The sequence below is a fragment of the Magnolia sinica genome, chromosome 1 (assembly GCF_029962835.1).
Source record: "Magnolia sinica isolate HGM2019 chromosome 1, MsV1, whole genome shotgun sequence".
Taxonomy (NCBI): domain Eukaryota; kingdom Viridiplantae; phylum Streptophyta; class Magnoliopsida; order Magnoliales; family Magnoliaceae; genus Magnolia; species Magnolia sinica.
Genome location: NC_080573.1, coordinates 69,843,772 through 69,868,207, shown reverse-complemented (window position 1 = coordinate 69,868,207; position 24,436 = coordinate 69,843,772). Strand labels below are relative to the sequence as shown.

Genomic DNA, 24,436 nt, shown 5'->3' with positions numbered 1-24,436 from the left:
TGGGAAACCTGGCATAGTCGGATTGGTTGGCTAAAGTAGCTCGTCCTACCCCAAAATCATATATTGGACATTGAGTAATTCATTCCGGTTTGCAAGATATACCTGTTTTAAGGTTCTGACGGTCTTGATGACTTCTGTCTTTGATCGTGCCTTCTCTGATCCATCTTATACATGAAAGTGTCTGCGACCCGCTCTACATCAGAAATCCAGTATGTTATCTTTCTTTTTTCTTGTTTGCAACACTGTTCTATTGTCTTCTTCTCTTGTTAATTCGTTTCTAGATTTATTTGTTTATTTATTTTAACCCCTTTTTTAGGATTGGTTTTGACCAGTATTCACTTTGTCTGTACATGTTTGAGAAAGCAATTATTTAGATTTACATTTGCAGTTTTTTATCCACATCATCGTTTTAGAAAACCTTTCACATTTTATTTTATTTTTTTAAAATTTTCTGGAGCTGATTTTGATGCACTCTTGATTATTTCTTAGCCATGTTGTGAATAGGACTGATTTTGGGTCTGCATTGTATGCTTGGGGAGACATGGGTGTACCTACTCATATGCTCGAGTGTTTTCCTTTTGCTCATGATTTTAATCTAGTTTGGGCAATTGTACGAAGATTGATTTTGATCTCCATCTCTTAGTTCGCAGGCTAATTGAGAATCTAATTTGTGTTTTCGGTTGGTTCTGCTGAACCTTAATTCAATTGATTTTGATGCTGACTTCAACAAAAATTTTATTCTCAGAGAGGAAACCTTTTTAGTCTAAGTAATATTCTCATACAACTTAGTTTCCAATATCCAGGATACGTACGAATTTATAACATGCTATTTATTTTTAATTTTTCTATTTATGTTTAATTTTAAAATTTTCACTTGCAACAGTTTTCCCAAGTCATTAATTTTTAATTTTGTTGAATGAAATATTGTTTCCGTGCTTTCTAGAATAACTATTACTATTTACAGAATTCTTTCACAGTAGAAGGTTCTACTGTGATGGGGAGCATCTTGGCTTGAATTCCGTTTATGTGCTTGTTTGGTTTGTTGGGACAGTTGCATATTGTGGGTGTTTTAGACTAAGACCTTTAACTTACTGTTTTATGACATATCACATTTGTTAAATATACTAAGACTTTTGAAAATAATAAACAGAACACAATCCAATTGGTTAGAGGCATTTCCTACGAGTATCCATTACCAATATCAGTTCCTCTTGGGTCCGTACTCGTAAATTGAGCGTATACAACTATATATGGGTATCTTTGTCTTAATGTAATATTTAGAATTCTCATTCATGGTACAAAGAAATGAATATTCTGATGGAGTGGCATTTTGCCTACTTTCATGTTATCTAACTCATTCAAAGACGATTTTGATGCAATTTTGGACATTTTCAGGGATGCTGCGAAAAGTATCTTTAGTTTTATTGGCGGGTTTAATAGCATGGGTTTATCAGGCTATTCAACCACCACCTCCCAAGATTTGTGGATCTTCAGATGGCCCGTCAATCACCTCACCTAGGATTAAGCTTAGTGATGGAAGACATCTTGCCTATAAAGAACATGGTGTCCCAAAAGAAGAGGCCAAATATAAGATTGTTTATGTTCATGGCTTTGACTCTTGCAGACACGATGCATTGCCAATGTCTCTGGTATTACATGCATCCTCTTTCGTAGTTTTCTGATTTCTACCTATTTTTTAGCTCACATTGTACTCCCAGCCATTCATCAGGTGGACCCGCACTATAATTTCTGATTTTGAACATTGAGGCTGGTCTAGTAATCTTGTGGGTCATACATGCATATCAAATATGAACTGTTAATCACTCGCATGTTCCATTTCTTCATGCATGTGCAGCCCAGCTTATGACTATTTTCCAGTCAGTTGACATTCAGTGGGATCAGCCTTGTGAAGATTCTGGATTTTACATGCAAATGCCACATTTGCATATGTAGGGAGTGAGTGTAGGCAATTGCATTTCTCCTGGTGGTATAGCTGGCTGATTTTGTTGTGAATTTTCAGGAACTCGCCGAAGAATTAGGAGTCTATTTGGTGTCTTTCGATAGGCCCGGGTATGGAGAGAGTGACCCGAATCCTAGAAGGACACCAAAGAGCACAGCTTTAGATATTGAAGAACTTGCTGACCAGCTCAAGTTGGGGTCTAAATTCTATGTAATTGGGTTTTCTATGGGAGGACAGGTTATTTGGGGCTGCCTCAAATACATTCCTCACCGGTATGTTGCATCTGATTTTTTCTCTCTCCTCCCTTTTAACATTTTCTGTCCAAAATATTATGATGCTTGATCTAATTATACAACATTTGTTTGGAACCATCTACAATTTGGTAACCTCAACTGTCCATCTGTTGGCTATAAAATAGGATAGCCATTAGCTAATATCTCCCCCATCTAAATATTCCTCCACCTTGTTCATCTCTATTGTTGTCAATTCCTACAAAAGTCAATTAAAGTGAGTTACATGCGAGCTTGAAGGATTTATGTGGTGTATTTGAATATCTGCGGGGTATACGAAAAAGATTCTATGATAATATAGTTGGAGCATATCAAACAACGCCACGATATTACTTAAGCAGCTGATGGAAGAACAATCATATAGAAGCAGTTACAGGATAAATGGCAAAAGTTGGAGTAAAGAAAGCTAAGTGGTTATAGTAACCGTTAGAACATGGGAAGAATATAGATGGCCGTGTTAAGTTTATAAATAGCAAAAGAATTTAGCAAAGAAAGGATTCTCATACCAACCCAATCAAACCCAAACATATCTTTCAATTATCCTTCATTTACATTCCTTAGTGTAATCACTCTGCTTTTCTGCCAAGTAAATTACATTTCCTAGTGTAATCCTTAAGTTTTTCGCTTACTATTTACATTCCATAGTGTGATCCATAGCGTTAATCAAGTAGCTGGTAATCTTAGTTGTAATTTGGGTCTACACTCATACGATGGATTCAGTTCCTCATCCAAGAAGGTGCTTCACAGCCGTTTTCCATGACTGATAGTAAGAGTTCCTTTCTCATTTCTCTTTTACCTGTACTAAAAAGTCATTTCGTACGGAAGGCAAAGGTGTAACCTATCATCAGAGGACGAACCCTACCTTTGAATATCGCCTGATCCTATTTACACGTTGAGTGAGTGGGTGATTAGGCAGCCGATCTCATTCGATCTCAGTCATATACTACGTATATGCCTATCTCAACGCTTGGGGTCATAGTTGTTTGGTTTGAATTGAGCTGCAAATTCAATTATGGCATGCCCACACTTATCACATGATCAAATTGCCAAAAACAACGAGCAACAATTTTTAGGACACCTAATGTGACCCTGATTCCATAAACCGGTGTTATAGTGCCAATTGAAATTATGAATAGAAGGATCAATTGAATTGCCGGGGTTGAATCCTCCATACCAACTGCACCACCTCCAACTGAGGACGTGCCAGTTCAAGTGGCCCTCGAAGCATTAAATCAAATAATAACCCAATATTCAATGTCGGGAATCAAGGAGTATCGACCTTTCGGACTATTTCTCCGGAAGATATAACAGTCGCACTCTGGGATGTACAATTGAGTATACAACATATTCAAGAATACGGAAGAGCCAGAGTCAAGTAATTCCATATTCAAACCGAGAACACTAACCGATACATGGCCAGCCGGGACGAGGCCATGCATCGATTAATGGCTACGATGGTCGAAAGGGGCCTACGACAACACAATATAATGCTGAAGAAAGTTCTATTGGCAATGCGGTTCAATCGCTACCTATGCCTCCTCCACAGAGGAATCCACCATCAGTTCCAATTCAGGAGATACGGAATCCTTCGCATGCCGCTGAATTTAGACGACCAGAGCAAGAGGCAAGGAATTTTGTCATTGAAATATGGAATCAGGGTATAACAGGAGGATATAATCCCCAGCCATTCCCTAGGAATACACTGTTCCAAGAGGGACCAAACCAATTAAAACCCGATCCACCATCGATAGTTGAACCTCGACAAATGGATCGTGATCAAATCATGCAAATGGTTCAAGAAGTTGTGGGCCAAGTATTTAGCCGCAATACTATTCCAGTCTACCACAAGCCTTATCCTGAGTGGATTAATCGGCAACACCCATTGCCATGGAATTATCGGTCGGACTGCACCTTATTTTCAATTGATCCTGGCCAAGTCCTTTGGGGAGGGAGATAAAGTTTAGATAATTGTGTTGCCAAGGGCACACAGACCACGCTTTGTGTAAGAAATAGTTTCCCACATGGGATGGACCGTATATTGTCGTTCAAGTCTTTAAGGACAGAGCCTATATTTCGAAGGATATGAATAGGAAAGTCATAAAGGCTCCAATTAACGGTCGATTCTTAAAAACATATTATCCCTCTTTATGGCAAATAGCGCAAGGACATACTAAATAAATACAAAACCAAGAGTTAAAACATTCTAAAAGAAGACAGATTTGTATTGCAGGAAAATGTTCTTAAATTACTGGCCGTTTAAATACAAAAAAGAAAAAACAACAACAAAAGAAACAAGAAAAGGGAAGGTATAATCGGCCAGTTTAAATATAAGCCGCCTTGAGCTCTTCAAATTTCTTAGTGGCTGATTCCTTTGCTTTTTGAACCTGTGTGTGCTTGCTCCTACATGATTGGTTATCGGTTGTGGTTTAGCAAAGAAAGCCTCACCGGTTGATTGCTATAATCTCTTGGTCGACCTTCAGCTCCTCAGACCTGCTAGATTCTTCATGAGTCCGATAAAACTCTATCTGGGACTCAGTGAGGGACAAGAGCTCCTAGGAGCCTGGCTGATCCCGTTCTGGATAGAGGCATGCAGCCTTTGAGAGGTCGACGGCTAGATCATGGCATTGAGCCTCCAACGATTCCAACATTGCCTTATCGAAGCAATGTTGACGAACCCAGTGCAAACAATCCTTCCATGCTGCGTCATAGCAGGCCGAGAGTGAATTGGATTCGGCATGGATAGCCACTTGTTTCTTCAAAAGGCCAACACACCGTTGCAAGTCCAAATCGACCTTGAAATAGGTATCCCCAAGGCATGGTAGGGTTGAAAGAACCTTTAGGGTTTCCAAGAGAGGTTCATTCATTTTTACTGCCTCAGCGGCATCCCTGGCAAAGGGATAGATGTTGTGAAGGAGAGGAGAATGAGAGAAGTATTCGAACCTCTCTTCAAGGATTTTTTTCAGAATGATTAGCGACTGGGAGAGGAACATTGTAGAAGTTCTGGAAATCTAGGGCTGTTGTTGAGCGAAAGTTGGATGTAGATGTAAAGTTGAATTGAATGGTACTTTTATAAGCAGTATTTGGAGCAATAAATGTTCGCATTTGAGGGGGCATGATGGTTGAGATTCTCGAGTTAAGCGATGCGGCGTCAGTTCGGTTCCTTAAGAGTTAGAATACGTAACAGAAATAAATATGGTTTCCTTGGAAAGTGGCTCACAAATCCCCATTCATCGTGGTCCAGTCAGCAAACGACTATAAAAAAATCAAGTTTTGGATGGTCGAGCTTTAAAGAAAAATCAGATCGACAAGGAGCATTGACAAGTCAGACGACATCATGATTTGCTATTGGTCAAAAACAACCATTCAACAAGCTCTCTGCCATAGTTGCAAGAAGTTTTAATCAGTCAATCGCTCTGAATACTTTGAGCCATCACCAATCGAGGTAGTAAGGCAGATGTGAGATGTCCTAGAAGGACAATTCAAGGAAGAATGTCTTTTTACAACATAAAGCGAACTAAATGTTGTCAAGCACATGAAAACACAAAAAAATGATAAAGAGGCAGTTTATTTGAGAGTAGGTTGTCCATTGTCCGCATTTCAAAAAAAAAAAGAAAAAGAAAAAGAAAAAGAAACAACAGTCTTGTAGTTCTGGCACTTTTTGTTTTTATTCCTTCGAACTCCTCGAGGAGTTACTTTGTCTCAGTTTTGACCTATTTTTGTTTCAATTTCCAATTAGCACCTTTCTTGATAAGGATCGGCAGAAGGTGTAGGAGCTAGTTGACACGGTTGCCATGTTAGAGACTCGATGCTCGGACTCTCTTTTCCCAGCTAGGCCGACTTTGACTGAGTTTGGTAAGTGGCAATTTGTGAATCGAGGAAAGAGAAGAGATCCTCATGAACAACATGATCCCTGGGAGTGAAGGAACACTCTTTCTCCTTCATATCTTCAACAACAGAGTGTGTTGAGTCTATAACACACAGAGCATAGTATGGTTGAATTAATGAATTCAGCTCCACCGCAATCAGTCGGTCCAGGCCAACTCATAGGCTTCATTAACCACCAGGGAATCCTGTTTGGCCACAACATGTTGTCATAGGTATCGAGCAAGTTGTTCGGACTCGAAGATGAGTTAGAAATAGCGATTTCCAATAAAATATAGATGTTTCAATGTTTGCAAAAGGTCTTCTAACTTAGCATCTGATTCGGCCGCTTTTGAGGCCTCCCTTATGAAATGATTGATGTCAAAGATTAGTGAAGATTAATTGAAGTCGATGAGACCCCAATTGAAAATCTCCTTCAGATAGCTAGTCACGCCATTTAGGAGAGAGGAAGAGCTAGAGTTGGAAGCCATGGTTATAAGAGTAGGGAGTTAGAAAGTGTATTCGGATGTTAATGTTAGTTTCAGATGGGGTCTAAGGCAGTTTAAATAGGTAATCATGGAGCCAACATTTGATGCAGTTATGTCACGAAAGGGCGTTTCATGTTCCATGAAGATAAGAATGTGCAACTGTTTAGGCTTTTATTTCGGAGGATTATGCATGACCCCTCGAATTATGGATTCCACATCATTCGTTGGTTATGAAGAATAAAAAAGAAGAAGATACTAAGTAAAGACGAACAATGATAATAATAAAAATAAAAATAAATGAGGGCTCCATAGTTGATTTTATTTATAATGGTCATAGTACAAAAGATTGATAATTACAAGTCAAAGGAAGAAAATTGTTGAATCGATGCTTTGACCTCTTCCAATCGACCTTTTTTTATGTGTAGAGCATCCACATGCTTGACGACCGCTTGACGAACTTGGCCAATGGTTGCTGTTTGAGCCTTGGCAGATACAACCAAGTCCTCAACCATTTTCTTTTGTTGATTGTGTTCAACGCTCTTCTCCTCAAAATTTCTCCTTGGAGTTATCGGCTCTGCCTATATAGTAATGATCTGAATGCTCATTTCCTCCAATTCGGCATCAAATGCCTTTAGTTTCTTGTGGATGGCCAATAGTTTACTAACGATATCCTTGGCCGTAGCCATTTGGGATTCTGTTGTTATGTGCTTTGTCTCGAAGTGACTAATGATGGTGTAGATCTCGTGCTTCTCTTTAATGTATCCCAAGAAATCCTTCATGGCTGGTAGTTTGGCCATAAGCCTCACGTTTGTATAGGAGAAGGCCCGATATTGATCGATTAGCTAGGTGAGCCTATCAATCATTTCGACCGATGTAGTCCTAAATAATCCTGAATGAATAAGGGTTCAGAGTTCTTTGAGACTTTGCAGCTCAGTCGAGAAAGAAGGGGTCTTGGTCACACTGATATCGTCAGTGGGAGCTTGTTGGAGGGAGGCAAGGATGTCTTCGACTGGAAGTGAATCTTCACTAGTTGTAGAAGAGGTTAAGGCATCATCCAAAATTATCGACACCGGTACAGGGATAGGAGATGAAATAGCCAGATGGATATCGGCCATGGAGTTCTACTCTCTCATCTGATCATAGATGATCACCTCGGGTGCTGCATCCAGTTGAAGAGGTTCTTTAGTGGTTGAAGGAAGAGATTCAATGGTTAGAGGAAGCTATTGAACAGAAGGAGGAATAAGTCGAGGGGATGATCCTTTATTCGAGTTTTGAGGAGTGGCACTCAAGGGAAGCTCATCTTCTCAGTCGACAGTGGTAGGCGGTGTCTGGGGAAGATCGAGCATATATTCAGACTCAATGACAAGAGTCATAACTTCGGGAGAAGCATGAGAAGGAAGAGCTTCAGTGTTAATCGTGCCCTTAGAGTCGACAGTTTGCACATTAGGAATCTGAAGAGTATCGATCGTTGGTTGGCGTTGTTGCAGTGGTTGTGCCACAATGATCTGTTTCTCCATGGCCAGTAGCTCTCCAGTAACTACAAAGGAAGACGGAGTTAGTAGAAAAATGAGATAAAAGACTTGGAGCGGTTATACAGGTAAAGATAACTTCTACCTAAATCAGAACAAACAGTGTAGGTAATGAATTGCATGTCCACAGTTTGATGATTTTTTATTACCATCGCCATTGCTCAAGTAGAAGTGCAGAATGGTGGCAGACTAGGGTGATAAGGAGTAATATATTTTTCATCGAATAAAAGATCGGGATTGTTTAATCTTTTCCTATCCCGCCATCATTTATTCCATCATTTATTATAGTGAGCTTCTTGGCTACGTTTCAGACTTTCCTCGATTTATTTACAATAGTCTTTCAATGGAGAGCCTTGACTAATGTTTGGTTTTGAAGTATTTTTCAAATGAAGACAGCCTTGGCTGATGAAGTACTTGATTACCGTTGTCCCTTCGATGAGATCAGCAATAGCCGATTCTCTACGATCAGCTGAAGAGGTGGGTCAGAGTGCTTAAAGACTTAAAGTGGAGGGTTTAGGAGGCAGACTGAGAGGAGTTCCTAAGTTAAGGATCCTCTTTGGAGCCGATGGAGGCGGTCGAGCTGGTGGAGATGTGGGCGCGACAGGTGCGTTCACCATAGCTTTTTGGCGCTTGGGTTGAGGAGTTGTCTCGGTCGGTGAAGTTTGTGGAGGAGGGATAGTGGTCAATTTGGTCTTCGGCTAGGAGTTGCAATTGATTGGGGTGATGCTCCTTTCTTTCCTCGAAGATTTATTGTAGAAGAAAGTTGGGTTATAATAGCTTGGGGAGATTTATTGATCAATTTTTTATAATGATGCTCCCACCAAAAGATGAAAGTGTCCATTACTTGATGATGGTTCGAAAAGAAGGGAAGGTTGAGAGTTAGACTAGCCGACAGAAAAGTGGAGTTGAGAGAGTGATAGAGATCAATCCGATCGGCGATCGATCGAGTGAAGGGAGGTTGGTTACAGGGCGTTTGAATGAATGGGCAAGGGATGCACTCGACCAGACCAAATTAAAGGACGAGCAAGTTTGGACAGCACTGCTCAATTCCAACTTTGGCATTCTTGCCAATATCAATTGTACCTTCGTAGGGGAGATCCCTACATATGAGGTAACTCTTCCACGCAAGATGAATCGAAGATGCCTCATGATTATTTTCATTCTCATAGTGGCCAATGAACCAATTGGGGCAGAATTCTCTGTTATGAAAGGGAGTGAATGATAGACTCTGCTTACCTCTATTCAGAGAAAAGAATAAAGAGTCCATATGAACAAAAAATGTATGGATCTCTTGGGGGAATTGATGACATGTTCACCATATGAAGCGTAAACAGCATCAGAATATAGAGGAGCATGTACAAGGGAGGGACGAAAGTATTCATAAATCCACATCTGAAGAAGCCATAGTGGGCCTCCTCCTAGATATAGACCTTTGGTGGTGATCTTGAAGATGCCTCTGTACAAGTGGCCAAGAACAAAAGGTGTCAGAGCGAGTTTCTGACCTCATACGAGCAACTTGGCCAGTTGAACGTACTCATTTGTGATATGCAGAGCATTCATGCAGAGTAGATATCAATAGATCTAGAGCAACGGGAAGGCCGTATGTTCTTCATAATCGAACGAGCCTCCATATTTGCGTTATGTTTGCATAAAGTGGGAATAGGCCTTGCCGGCCTTATTGGTGAAGCGTTTGGGTTCTTTTTGGACAAAACCAGGGAAGATGGCCTTGTTGAAGGGTAGGAGTTGGGTTAGAGCGGCAACGTTCATAATCATTGAACTCATAGGGCCACATCCGAAAAAGAATGTGTTGGTGGATGGGCTCCAAAATGTCGAAGCTGCTGTGAGAAGGGCATGATCTGATGGAGAGTTTAATGCACTTGTAAATGCCAGAATTCCTCCATGTCACCTCGTATTGAGATGAGACGTGAGTGAACCAGGCATCTCATTCTGCCAATGGTCTCACCAGGAGTGGGGATTCTTTAGAGCATTGGAAGGTTCGAGGATTGTTTCGGATTGGATCAACAAAGTCTCATCTGGAAAAATAGGAAACAAAGGATCCATCATGCTAACTTAGTCAGCATCGACCGTAGGAGAGAATTCTGGTCCCGTGCAATAATTGTCTCTGATAGGTGATTTGAAGACTATATTATTGGAATATTTTTCAAAAAGGGCATCTATTAAAATAACCAAGTCATCTTGATGAAAAGATGGAGAAAAAGATGATGAGGCAACCATTGTTAGGGTATGTGAACGAGAGAAGAATTAGACTATTATGAGGAAGAAAGAAGCATGGGAAGCAAGAATGGTGAAACAACACTTATATCGGCTGAAGCAATGGAGCATTTATTAGGGCATAATTAAAACGTGGCTTAGTACGATGCGGATACACGCGTAACAATGGGTTTATCTCGTATTTCAAAAAAGGGTGGTTGTGGCTGACGTGTAGGGATATATCGGCCAGAGGCAGTTATCACAGCACTGCCACGTGTATGAAAGGACTGCCATATTAATGAAGGGTCACACGTCGCTTTCACCTTTTTCCGAAGGCGAAGCGACGTGGGGGGCAATGTTTATCCCCATTGTCGCCAATTCATGTGAAAGCTAATCAGAGCGAGTTAGGTGCGAGCTGGAAGGATTTGCATGGTGTATTTGAAGATTTACGGGGGTATACGAAGATGATTCTATGATAATACATCTAGAGCATATTAAACGACGTTATGATATTGCTTAAGCGGCCAATGGAAGAGCAATCTTGTAGAAGCAGTTACAGGACAGGTGGCAAAAGCAGGAGCAAAGAAAGCTAAGTGGCTATAGTAACCATCAGAACATGGGAAGGATCTAGATGGCTGGGTCAAGGATATAAATAACAGAGGAATTCAACAAAGAAAGGCATCTCATACTAACCCAATCCAATCCAAACATATCTTTCAATTATCCGTCATTTACATTCCTTATTGTAATCACACTACTTTTTTACCAAGTAAATTACATTTCCTATTGTAATCCTCAAGTAGCTGGTAATCTTAGCTATAATTTGGGTTTATGCTCATGTGTTGGATTTAATTCATCATCCAGGAAGGTGCTTCACAGTCATTCTCCACGATTAACTGTAAGAGTTCCTTTCCTGTTTCTCTTTTACCTCTACTGAAAAGTCATTTCATACAGAAGGTAATAGTGTAATCCATCATCAGAGGATGAACCCTACCCTCTGAATATCGCATGATCCTATTTACACATTGAGTGAGAAGCTAAATAGGTGGCCGATCTCATTTAATCTCAGTCATATATTGCGTATTTGTCAATCTCGCTTAGGGTCATAGTTGTTGAATTTGAATTGAGCCGCAAATTCAATTCTGGCATGCCAACACTTATTACCTGACAAAATTGCCAAAAACAACAAGCAACACACCTAATAAAAATAGACAGTTATAATCAGTGGCCTGTACCGGTACATGCAGGAAAACGCTACCATAGTACCAGTGCCACCACTTTTACTGGTGGTACTTAATGGGGGTTTCCTCTTCAGTTTAGAGGAGAGGAAGTGTATCCCATTGAAAAATGGATGTTTTACCGCGCTGCTCGACCAGTCGAGTGGGCTGCTTGACCAGTCGAGTGGTCTGCTCGACTGGTCGAGGGTTCGCTCGACTCAAAGTCCAACGAGCAAATTGGTTTGGGGCTCCGTGATGCTCGACCAGTCAAGGGAGGTGCTCGACCGATCGAGGACCCTGCTTGACCAATCGAGGTTACGCGGATTCATGTCTGGATTTTGTGCGGACTGCGTAAATTTGAGGCAGTTTCGCAAGAGGTGTGAAAAGGAGTTGCCTAAACTATAAATATGCATCCCTAAGGCTGTTCTAGGGAATGCAAGAGAGTTTCCTCAAGCTTTGCAAGGGTTTACTAAAGGTTTTAGGGCTATCAAAGGTGGGTGTGTGTGTGTGTGTGTGTGTGTGTGTGAGAGAGAGAGAGAGAGAGAGAGAGAGAGAGGAAGCTTGTGGAAGGGATGTTCTGCTTATAAAGGTGATCTACTGTGCACTCTACATCTCAGCGCTTTTACATCCTCGTAATCGGTGAGATCTCTCCGTTTTTTTATTCTCTTATTTTTTATCCACTCTTGCATGAGTGAAGAAGGTTTGATCCAAGCGGTGTGTGCTTATGATTGGTTGTAATGTTCTACTTCATATGGGATTGTTGATCTGGACGATGTCCCGTAGTTTTTACCTCTTTGAAGGTTTTTCATGTAAAATCTCTTGTGTTGTGTGGTTTGTGCTTTGATTTATTTCATTGCTTTGTGATCCCATAATTCTGGTGTTTTTTGTGCAACGGCCCCTAACAAAGTGGGTATAAGAGTGTTCAGGTTGGTTGAACAACGTGGGATCGGTTCTGAATTATGGAAGGTGACTCATCAAGGATGATTAGTCTCAATGGTTCTAACTGGACCATATGGAAGGCTAAGATGGAAGACTTATTTTATTGCAAGGACTTGTATGCTCCAATCTTAGGCATATCAGCAAAAACAAAGGATATGACAGATGATGATTGGAAGAAATTGGACCGGAAGGTGGTGGGGTTTATTAGATAATGGTTAGACGATTCCGTATTCCACCATGTGTCTATGAAGACCTCAGCTGTTAGCCTATGGCTGAAATTGCAAGGGTTGTATTAGAGGAAGACAGCCGGCAATAAAATTTTTCTGATAAGATGACTTGTGAATCTCAATTTCAAAGATGGTGGTTCTATGGCTGAGCACATGAATGAGGTCAACAATATATTGAACCAGCTCTCTGCTATGAAGATGGTCTTGGACGATGAACTACAGGCTTTACTATTACTTAGCTTATTGTCTGATAGTTGGGAGACATTGGTGGTGTTTCTGAGTAACTCCATGCCAGACGGAAAGGTGTCCATGGAATAGGTAACTAGTTGTCTCTTCAATGAGGAGACAAGGAGAAAGTCTCAGGAGTCTACTCAGCAAGAGGCCCTTGTAACACAAGAACGGGGGAGAGGAAAGAACAAAAAGGGCGGAAAGGTCCAAGATAAATCAAGAGACAAGTTGAGTACCAGGAAGGATGTTGAATGCTAGAATTGTGGCAAAAAGGGCCATTATAAGTATAAATGTCATAAGAAGAAAAATGACAAGAAAGGAAAAGGAAAGGAGAAGGAAGATGAATCAGATTCCACTACGGTCACTTTAGATGGCAAAGTAGTAATTATTCTTTCAGCAGATCATGATGTTTGTCTCACGACTACGAGTTAGGACACCGACTGGGTGGGATAGACTCAGGAGCTTCGTTTCATGCGACTCCACGCAGGAATTTCTTCACAAGTTACAAGTTAGGTCACTTTGGAACCGTGAACATGGAAAATTCTGGTAGATTGAAGATCGTAGGGGTCGGTGATATTTGTGTGAAGACCGATGTGGGCTGCACATTAGTTCTTAGGGATGTGAGGCATATCCCAGACATTCGCCTTAACTTGATGTCGACGGGAAGGTTGGATGATGATGGCTATGAAAGCCAATTTGTTGGTGGACGCTGGAAGCTCATCAAGGGTTCGTTGATCGCAGCCAGAGGGAAGAAGTGTTGTACCCTATACAAGGCAAGTGTCAGTGTGTGCAAGGGTGGGTTGACATGTGGCACAGGCATCTACGCCACATGAGTGAAAAGGGCTTTAACTACTAGCGAGGAAGCGGCTCCTTCCAGAAATGACAGGTATACCTCTCAAAACTTGTATTGACTGTTTATCAGTGAAACAACATAGAGTTTCATTTGTTAAAACTGCTTCTCATGTTAATAAAGTGCATGCATTAGATTTAGTTTATTCTGATGTTTGTGGTCCTATAAGGATAAAAAACTTGGGTGACGCATTGTATTTTGTCACTTTTATAGATGATGCATATAGGAGGGTTTGGGTTTATGCTTTGAAATCCAAGGACGAGGTCTTTAGTGTGTTTAAATTATTTCATGCTATGGTCGAGAGAGAGACAGGTAGATCATTAAAGTGCATCCACACTGACAATGGTGGTGAATACGTTGGTGACTTCCATGAGTATTGTAAGTCCCTAGGTATACGGCATGAATAGACGGTTCCCTAGACCCCCAACATAATAGTGTGGCTGAGCAAATGAATCGCACAATTGTAGAGAGAATTAAATGTATGTTATCCCATGTAAAGTTGCTAAAGACGTTCTGGGGAGAAGCAATGTACACAGCAGTGTATTTGATAAATAGGTCTCCATCAATCCCGTTGAATGGAAAAGTACTTAACAAGGTGTGGAGTAGACAGGATCCATCATACAGTCATCTCAGGGTGTTTGGATGCAGGGCATCCGTTCACGTATCAAAGGACGAGAGGTCCAAGCTCGATATGAAGATCAAGCAGTGTGTGTTCTTGGGGTACGGTGATAAAAAGTTTGGTTACAGATTGTGGGATCCAACCGAGAAGAAGCTCATCAGGAGTAGAGATGTGTTATTCTTTGAAGATCAATGTATAGAAAACATTTGTAAGCCAGATAAGAACTAGCCTAGTTCAGGTAAGCTAGAGGATATGAATCCGGTTATTCCTCCCGTGGTGCTTGATGACGGGGGAGTATAACAAGGTGCAGAGGACGAGGGAGTTCCTACAGAAGATGAACCGGGGAGCAGCCCCTACCTGATCCACCTGTTGAGCCATAGGTGAGGAGGTCATCCAGGGACAGACAACTGTCTAAGAGGTACTCGCCGCATGAGTACATTATGCTTACTGATGGGGGAGAGCCAGAAGATTATTCTAAGGCCTTAGCCGAAGAGCATAAGGGGGAGTGGTTGAAAGCTATATAAGATGAGATGAAATCCTTCCATAAGAACCACGCCTATGATATGGTAAAATTACCTAAGGTCAAGAAAGCTCTGAGCAACAAGTGGGTGTTCAGAAAGAAGATTGAGCAAAAAAAATTCACAAACGAGGTTCAAGGCCAGACTTGTGGTGAAAGGGTTTGGTCAGAGGAAAGGCATAGACTTCGAGGAGATATTCTCACCAGTGGTGAAGATAACATTCATATGGGTGTTGCTTGGGTTGGTGGCTAGCATGGATCTGGAGATAGAGCAGTTAGATGTTAAAACTGCCTCTCTCCACGGTGACCTGGAAGAAGAGATCTACATGCATCAACCAGAGGGTTCGAAGTCAAAGGCAAAAAGCATATGGTGTGTAGGCTAAAGAGGAGCTTGTATGGGCTGAAACAAGCTCCAAAGCAATGGTACAAGAAGTTTGATTCGTTCATGTTAAAGCATGGGTATGACAGAACTGAGTCGGACCACTGTGTGTTCACACACAAGTTCTCAGATGATGATTTCTTAGTTATGCTGTTATACATTGATGACATGCTCATCATGGGAAAAGACATCAAGAAAATTGACAGGCTGAAACAGGAGTTGGGCAAGTCGTTTGTGATAAAAGACCTGGGTTCAACTAAACAGATCATAGGAATGGAGATAACCAGTGATAGAAGCAGCAGAAAGCTTTGGCTGTCATAAGAGCGATAAATTGAGAAAATCTTAGAGCGGTTCAATATGAATGCAGAAAGCTGGTCAGTACTCCACTGGATGGTCACTTTAGATTGAGCGACAGATAGTGTCCCAAAACGAAGGCAGAGGTAGATGAGATGATGAAGATACCCTACACGTCAGTAGTAAAAATTTTGATGTATGTTATGGTGTGTACGCGTGCAAACATAGCATATGCGGTTGGTGTTGTCAGCCGGCATCTTGCCAATCCTGGCAAAGAGCATTAGGCAGCAGTGAAATGGATACTGCGGTATCTAAGAGGCTCATCCTGGTTGAGCCTATGCTATGGTGATGGAAAACCTATGTTCGAGGGCTACACAGATGCAGATATGGTAGGTGACATAGACTCCAAGAAGTTTACATCGGAGTTCATGTTCACGTTTACAGGGGGAGCGGTTTCTTGGCAGAGCAAGCTAGAAAAGGTCGTAGCATTGTCGACGACAGAGGCCGAGTACATTGTAGTCACAGAGGCATGTAAAGAGATGCTTTGGATGAAGAGGTTCCTATAGGAACTTAGCTTGAAGCAGGAGCAACACGTGGTCTATTGTTCACACCCCAAGTATAGGGTTGTGATGTAGTAATAAACTCAGTAAGACCGAGGTCAAATCCATAGGGACTGAAACCTGTACGTAATCTGAAAATAACCAGAACTAGAACTAGAATAAGATGAAATCTAAATCAAGTGAATATGAGGGAATAATGGTGAAATAGGAAACTAAAATTTGTAGAAATCAAAGGTGAGAAACTATGGATTCAGAGGATCAACTTGTAGAGATCAGGGAGATCTACGCTTGATTCATGAACACAACTGGATTTAGAGTCCTATCTTTAACCAGTTGGAAGATATATCATTAAAAACCAAATATGAACTTCCTTTGATCTAGTTTTCAAGAGATGAGAAAGATGTAAATTAGTTTCGATTCCATCACAAAACTATGCCCATGAGACAAAGCAAACAACAGAATTTAACCAATCCACAGCCAATCTAAGAGATGTATGAATGTTAGTAAGGATTCCGTCATCCAACCATGTCCAAGGGGCGATGGTGAACAACAGGGATTCCTAACTTTATAATCATAATAATGAAAAGGAATTACTCAAAGCCATTGCAAATCTATTGTAATTTAAGTCACAACAAACCATTAAAAACTGAAAGCATTCCTATTAATCAAACCAGAATCAACATCAGTTCAGTCATGAATCCAGGCCGTAGAACTTACCCATCACGCTACAAGCTTCACCTCTTAGCCCTAGCTAAGAGGTTTAGCCCAACATGATTGGACTAGAACTCTCAAAAATCATAATAAAACCAAACCAATAAATAAACAAAAACAAATAAAAATTCTAAAATACTCTGAAACAAACTCTCTCTCTCTCTCTCTCTCTCTCTCTCTCTCTCTCTCACTGACGTCCCAGCTTGAATGCCATTACACTTTCTCTCTCCCTCTTTTTATAGAAACTGTAGTCGGTCGACTGGAGTCATGGAACCGACTCAATTTACATAGCTCAATGCGTAAAAGAACCGAAGAACCGGACGCATACCCTATTTTTACGTATCAAGAAAACACTAAAAAATCCTGTGTTTAGCCTGAGTTTGGGAGGCTAACCATCCAGATTTATCAAAACTGACTTCTTGGACAAAGTTAGGACCATCATCACAAGAGTTTTGACGGTCTGGATCATCGATTCGATCCCGATCTTAATCATGAATCGGCCCGCAGCGTTCGGATTTCACGGACGCAGGGCGTGCGGAAATCGGGTTGCGCTGATGCTTGGTGGGTCCCACTGTGTCTGTCATATGAGAAATCCACACCGTCTATCAGCTTAGTGACGAAATTTTAGCTGGAGAGGGCTGGTTTTGGATTGCTTCTGACACGGCCCACTTGATTTTCGAATTTGCCGTCCATCCTACGTTTTGACGGTTGAAATCTGATACATACTGCTTCTTGGAAAATTTCCACCCAGGTGAGGGTCATAGCCCCCCTCCGGACATGATGAACGGCTCCAATCATCTAGTTGCACGATGATGGTGGGCCATTGATGGATCAGCGGACGGACAAGTGGACGTCCAGCGACAAGGAAGGAAGAAGGAAATTCCTTCTTTCGGTTTTGGCGGGTCAAAGGCGGTTTGACCGTCTTGTATGGCACGGTATACATCGGGTACGTGTGCACTGTGTACGCACACGTGCACATGCAGGGCCCACTGTTATGTGTATGAAAAATCTACTCCGTCCATCCATTTTTTCACCTAAATTAAGATGTGGAGACCAATTTTGAAGCATATCCACATAGCAGGTGGGCCACAAATTGACAATTTGTGAGCTGATTTGACTGTTGGGCCATTTCCATAAGGATCCAATGACTGAATTTTGACGTGTACGGTTAATGTATGGTCCTCAGTTTATGTATGAAGTTTCGAGTCGAACGGATAGTGGGAACCCTATGATCTTGCATTCTGGACACTTTTCATGTCTCTTTAACGTGAATGACTTGATTTTCTCGTATCTCTGGCGTGTAAATTCCTCAATCTTGGTCCCCTAGGGTCCGTCCATTGCCTTGGTGAGTTCAAAGCGTTAAATCCATGCTTTAAGTACCCTTTTGCAGTCCACACTCATTAATACACCTTGCATCACAAACACGATTAAAATAGGGTGTTAAATGGTATCATGCTCGTAAAATCAAGTAATAAATGGGGTCTAACATACAATATTTGACCTTTAATATCTATTGCACTAGCCAAAGTGTTATACACTTGAGAAAGAATCCAAGTCAGCAATTCAAGTTGAAGCACATAGAGATTCGATATCACTAGATTAGGTATACTTTGGAACAGAAGGTGTTACAACTTGAGAAGATCCACACGGACGATAATAGGTCAGACATGTTGACCAAGGCATTGCTCAAGGGCAAGTCTGAGGTTTGTAGAAACCTGGCTGGCTTGAATAAAACGAATTCTTCCTGAGTTGGAAAGGGGGAGATTTGATAGGGTTTTCCTCCTCAGTTCAGAGGAGAGGAAGTGTATCCCATTGAAAAACGGATGTTTTACCACGCTGCTCGACTAGTTGAGGGTTCGCTTGACTCAAAGTCCAGTGAGCAAATTGGTTTGGGGCTCCGTGATGCTCGACCAGTCGAGGGAGGTGCTCGACCGGTCGAGGACCCTGCTCAACCAGTCGAGGTTACGCAGATTCATGTCCGAATTTTGTGCGGACTGCGTAAATTTGAGGCGGTTTCGCAAGAGGTGCGAAAGGGAGTTGCCTAAACTATAAATAAGGGTCCCTAGGGCTGTTATAGGGAATGTAAGAGTGTTTCTTAAAGCTTTGCAAGGGTTTGCTAAAGGGTTTAGAGCTATCAAAGGTGTGAGAGAGAGAGAAAGAGAAAGAGAGAGAGGAAGCTTGTTGAGGGGAGGTTCTGCTCGTAGAGGTGATATACTGTGCACTCGACATCTCAGCACTTCTATGTCCTTGTAATCGTTAAGATCTCTCCATTTTTCTTTATTCTCTCATTGTTTATCCACTCCTGCGTGAGTGAAGAAGGTTTGATCAAGCGGTGTATGTTTGTGACCAGTTATAACGTTCTACTTCATAGTAGATTGTTGATTTAGATGAGGTCCCGTGGTTTTTACCTCTTTGAGGGTTTTCCACGTAAAATCTCTTGTATTATGTGGTTTGTGCTTTGATTTATTTCATTATTTTATGATCCCATAATTCTGATGTTTTTTGAGAGGCTAGATCCTAAGGTTTTGTGCAACGGCCCCTAACAGTACCTAGTTATTCTAGGGCCCTTGTTATGTGTGCATTTGACCCACCTGTCCATCACGGTCGCCCTTCAAGGTTCTAACACGGGGCCACACCATAAGTGACAGTTGGGAGGGGATGCCCATCTAATAAAACCTACTGAAGTTTTTTCCGGGGGTCAATGATGTTGTGTATTTGTCATTTAAGCCATGCATTATGTGTGATCTAAACCATTCATTCGAAGCATCTGCCCGGGATGAAGGAAAGCTACAGAAATCAGTCCATTCTAAAATATCGATGGACTCCTTCGGCAATCAACGGTGGGTGTCCTCCTATTCACTATTCCATGTTGTGTGGCCTACCTGAGTGTTGGATCCTGCTAATTTTTGGGCCAAGGCCAAAGGAGGGGCGGGTGATGCATTTGATGGTAGGAATGGATCTGATCAATGCATTATGGTGGGGACATAGCAAAAAAGTTTCAGTGAATAATTTCCTATAGCTATTCCATGAGAAAGTATTTAGCGGTACAGGATCTAAGTTAATTACGAATCAGCAAGTCCATGTGACACACATGTATGAGCTCCATATGTTCATCTAAAAGCAGTTTTCTGCCTACTGTGGATTTTAGGTACAGCAAGAAGAAAACAAGCATGGCAAGCCTTCAAGTTTTGTGGGGAATATTCGAGCAGTGTAATGGATTTCTTTTTTTTTTGGCTTCTTTTGAGGGCGTGCCCGAATGTATTTTCTCTGTTCAGCTCCCTGTTAATAAATTAGCTTCTTTTATAAAAATAAAATAAAATAAAATAATAATAATAAAATGGCAATCCTATTCACGGGATGGCTTTGATGAATTGAATTGAATGGATTTATTTATTTATTTATTATTTTTATTATTTTTTAACACTTTTGTGAATTGAAATTAAGCAAAAAGTCTTCTCTTCGCGGTTGCACGCCATGGCCAATCCACGTTAGGGACCAGAAAATGAACAGTCCAATTCTCATACATGTTTACCACGATTGAGTTGTTGATAAATTAAAAACGTAACTAAATTAGATATTTGCATTTATTACTGGAACCTTTTCCTATTTTTCGCATACGAAATGGTTTTCTTCCCAATCTTCTTCTCCTCTATGGTATTTTTCGAAATTAATGTTTTTATTATTTATGAATGTTTAGAAATTCGAAATTTTGAATACTGAGCAGGCTAGCAGGAGCGACACTTCTCACTCCAGTCGTAAACTACTGGTGGCCTGGTCTTCCTGCTAATGTATCAAGAGTAGGCTACAAGCAACAACTTGTTCAGGACAAATGGGCAGTTGGGGTTGCTCACTACTTCCCATGGCTAACGTACTGGTGGAATACTCAGAATTGGTTTCCAGGTTCCAGCGTCATAGCTCAAAGCCTTGATATCTTCTCACCACAGGATAGAGACCTACTTCCCAAGTTCCAAGCAAGAGAACACTACGTGGTAATTTTTCTCCCACAACCCCACATATATCTCTTTCTGCATTTTCTGAATTTGTTTTTGCCCAAGCAAAATAGTTTATCACTGTCATATAATATTATGCGTGATCAATTTTTATTTTATTTTATTTTCTCTTTCTAACCAACGATAGAATGTGTTCTGCATCTGGTCATGTCATCATTTGATGGGTCTCCCCCAAATTCTCCCTCACATCATATGACCCTAACCATCTGATGAAAATGGTTCACACTTAATGGAGACTTAATTGAGAATTTCGAGCATCTTCCCCACACCATGGAGCCCACCCTGTGGTTACTTTATATCAAGCATTGTATATTTCCTCCTCAGGAAGTAACAACCTTTTACATAAATGACCAATGAAAATCAGTAATACAAGCATGGTTTTAAGACTTGAAAGAGACCTGGACTCAATAGGACATGGTCCAGTTTGATACTGTGTCACCTCAGCTCTGGCGGGTCGAGCCAATTCAGCCTGATTCGACTCAGGACAGAATGAGTCAGTCCGAGTCACCGATTATTTTAAGCATGAATACAAGTTGTAGACTTCCATCAAAGGATTGAAACTCAGTTCCAGAATTTATTTCCAGCTTGGACAGGGCTCTAAATTATGGCTAATCTTTTTGCCTGTGCTTGTTAATGCATAGAGAAGTTCTTTTGCAGAAATTATTCTAAATGATGCACTGGTAAATTGTTTCTGACATGTAACTTAGGGTTGATTAGTTTGCAGTATTCTCATGTCTATGTACTTATGTACAAAGAAATGATATATACACTCAACCCTTCTTCATTATGACACCCCATTTTCTGTTTTGGAATTCAACCATTCCCAGAGTACTATTTATCCTAAGTGGAAAAACTGTCTAAAGAGACAAAATGGCATGTTTGTGTGGATTGAGGTACAAGCCCCTGCACACATGTGTATGATGGTCCAAACCTTTCATTCGTTATCAAGTTCCCTAAATGGATCATATATACCCAAATGCAGAGTATCTATAGTTCCAAGTAACTTCCCAGATTAATTATGAGCCATTAAGTTCTTCCCATGTTTCATACATAAAGGCTTTCATCACCTTGTCTTTACAGGAATCTATGACAATGTAATTTTGTATCATCATCGTCATATAAGCCATATCCCAACTAATTGCACCATTCAGGATTCATGATAGAAGTTGTGGCAGAAGTTTCATTCTGGCTGGCAACCTGACGCAACCCTCTATCCTGGCTTGGGAATGTTGGAATAGAAAAATAACTGCTTCAAAGTCTTGCACGCAGCAGATGCAAAATCATATTAAAATAAATAAGAAGAGATAAGAGTCTTTGGTAATGTACTTCCCTGAAAGGTCGCACAAAGCTCCACAAGTTACCAAGTGTTGGACCCCCTTTTTTTTTTTTATTTTCTTTTCCTTCTTTTTTGTTTTTTGTTTTTTTTTTTTGTTTTTTTTTTCAGGTTCACAAAAGCCAAAGATTACAACATGAAATGATATACATGTCTGTGTACAAGTATGATGGCCTAAGCACACATAAAAACCCATATGAACAAAAAGAGCAACTGTTTGCAGCATAGGAGGAACGCTAGTAACATCGTCCCAAGTAGGACGATTGACAAGTAGTAGTGGTAGTAATAGCGGTGGTGGGGGAGGCTTGGTTGGGTGGACAAAATGGTTGGCGTATGTAAGTTTGAGAGTTCGTAGTCATCAAAGGCGATTTTCCTTTTCATTCACGACTGATTCAGGGGATGATGCAATGTATATTAAACTTCTCTTGATCAGACCATAATCCAATAGAGCTGCAACCAACTGCACTCATCGTTCTCCTCAATGGTTGACCTTATCAAACAAATATTATATTGTTTCAAGTAAATACAGGCTCTTCAATATGTCACCCTCTCTCTAAGCTTCTATGCTTCTCTCCTTCATTTCACATGCCATAATTCTTTATGCTTCATCTGCATCCTTTACATAGAGCTTTTCAAGCACATCTTCATTAAATGCAAGTATATGAATATTCTCTAGTTTTTAGCATTATGCTCTAAAGCAATCAAATTAATAAACTCTTGCATCATGCAAAATCTACGAACAGCCTGATAAAAGCATGCACAAATAAACAAAGAGCGACATACTTATTCTAGAGACTTATGAGTCACAGGACAAAGAGAGACATACTTATTCTAGAGACTTATGAGTTACATTTCTGCTTTCAAAATTAAGTCCAGTAATTTTAATTTATTTTTCCAAATTTAACTCTTATCTAATAGTGTATTTCATAGTTTGATTAAAATCAACAATGGTAATATTACTAGGTTGCATGCTAGAAAATATCATGTACATTAGTCAGTCAAAATCAAACTCTTCAAAATATACATCTTTCACTCTCTCCATGCACTTGCACGCTGCACCCTTTGGGAATAAAATGAAGTATCATTAAACATCTGCTCCTGTCATTTGCATTCTCAGGCACAGATAAGGCAACAAGGCAATTTTGAGAGCCTCCATCGCGACATGATTGTTGGATTTGGGACTTGGGAATTTGCACCCATGGATCTTGATAACCCATTTCCTAAGAATGAAGGTTCTGTCCACCTATGGCAAGGTGATCAGGATTGGATTGTGCCTGTGGGCCCACAGCGTTACATCGCCAAACAGCTCCCGTGGATTCACTATCATGAGTTAGCCGGTGCTGGTCACATGTTCCCAATAGCTGATGGTTTTGGTGATTCTATTGTCAAGGCGCTTCTACTCGGAGAGTAGTATCATCCTAGCAGTTGCCAACTTGCTAGGGATGTGCTCAACATACTGCTGTTTCTTCTTTCCTTTTTCTCACCGTCCGTTTGGATTTTGACAACGTGGTTGTTTTTGTCTATGATCATTCTATAGATTAGTTTAATGAATGATAGGATCAAAATATAGTGAGGGAAGCTGTAAGTTTTGGATTGAAATTGTGTACTAGAGAAATATAGGAATCAAATAATCAATGGTGGTATGAGATGTTATGTTTTCTCTTTGAACGTCCTTGGTCTGAGCCCTAGAGTAATGCTAATAGTAGAGTTAAATATTACCTCCATGTACAGCCGGGCAATCTTGACCCGATCCGATGGATCCGACCCGATCCGAACTGATCTGACAGCCTGGATCGGTGCGGATCGAGTAGGGCAATCCAGATCCGAAAGATTTTCGGGTTGAGTTCGGATCCATACCAATCCGAGCCGAGCCGATCCGGAATTCAATCCAATTGGATCCGATCCGGACCGGGTTTGGTTACATAGCATTTCTGCATTCAATACAAGGTAGGAGATTTGGATGCTTGGGGAATACCCACTTCCTCAAATCGGCAAATCTACACCAACTGGTCCAAGAAACACAACTTCTAGATTGGAGACTCTCTCAATAAGTTTCTCTCTCAACCTTTCCATAATGCAAAAGAAAACAAAGATACAAAAGATCCATTTCCTATCTTGATATATATGGTTTTATAGTGCTTCTTTTCCTACCAATTATAAAAAGGAATGCCCATTTCTCTCCTCTATTGATGCCTTTGTTTTCTAATTGCATC

The 24,436-nt window shown here is 40.8% G+C and overlaps 1 protein-coding gene across 1 annotated transcript in view; it reads left to right on the top strand.

Annotated features, from left to right (window-relative positions):
* LOC131250833 (uncharacterized) overlaps positions 1-23,883 on the top strand; it is a 31,030-nt gene extending 7,147 nt beyond the window's left edge. Inside the window, exons 2-5 of the mRNA XM_058251182.1 lie at positions 1,396-1,649; positions 2,021-2,232; positions 20,605-20,869; positions 23,341-23,883. Coding sequence (XP_058107165.1) covers positions 1,396-1,649; positions 2,021-2,232; positions 20,605-20,869; positions 23,341-23,634 — 1,025 coding nt within the window. The 3' untranslated portion in view covers positions 23,635-23,883. The remainder of the gene's footprint in view (positions 1-1,395; positions 1,650-2,020; positions 2,233-20,604; positions 20,870-23,340) is intronic.
* The last annotated feature ends 553 nt before the right edge of the window (positions 23,884-24,436 follow it).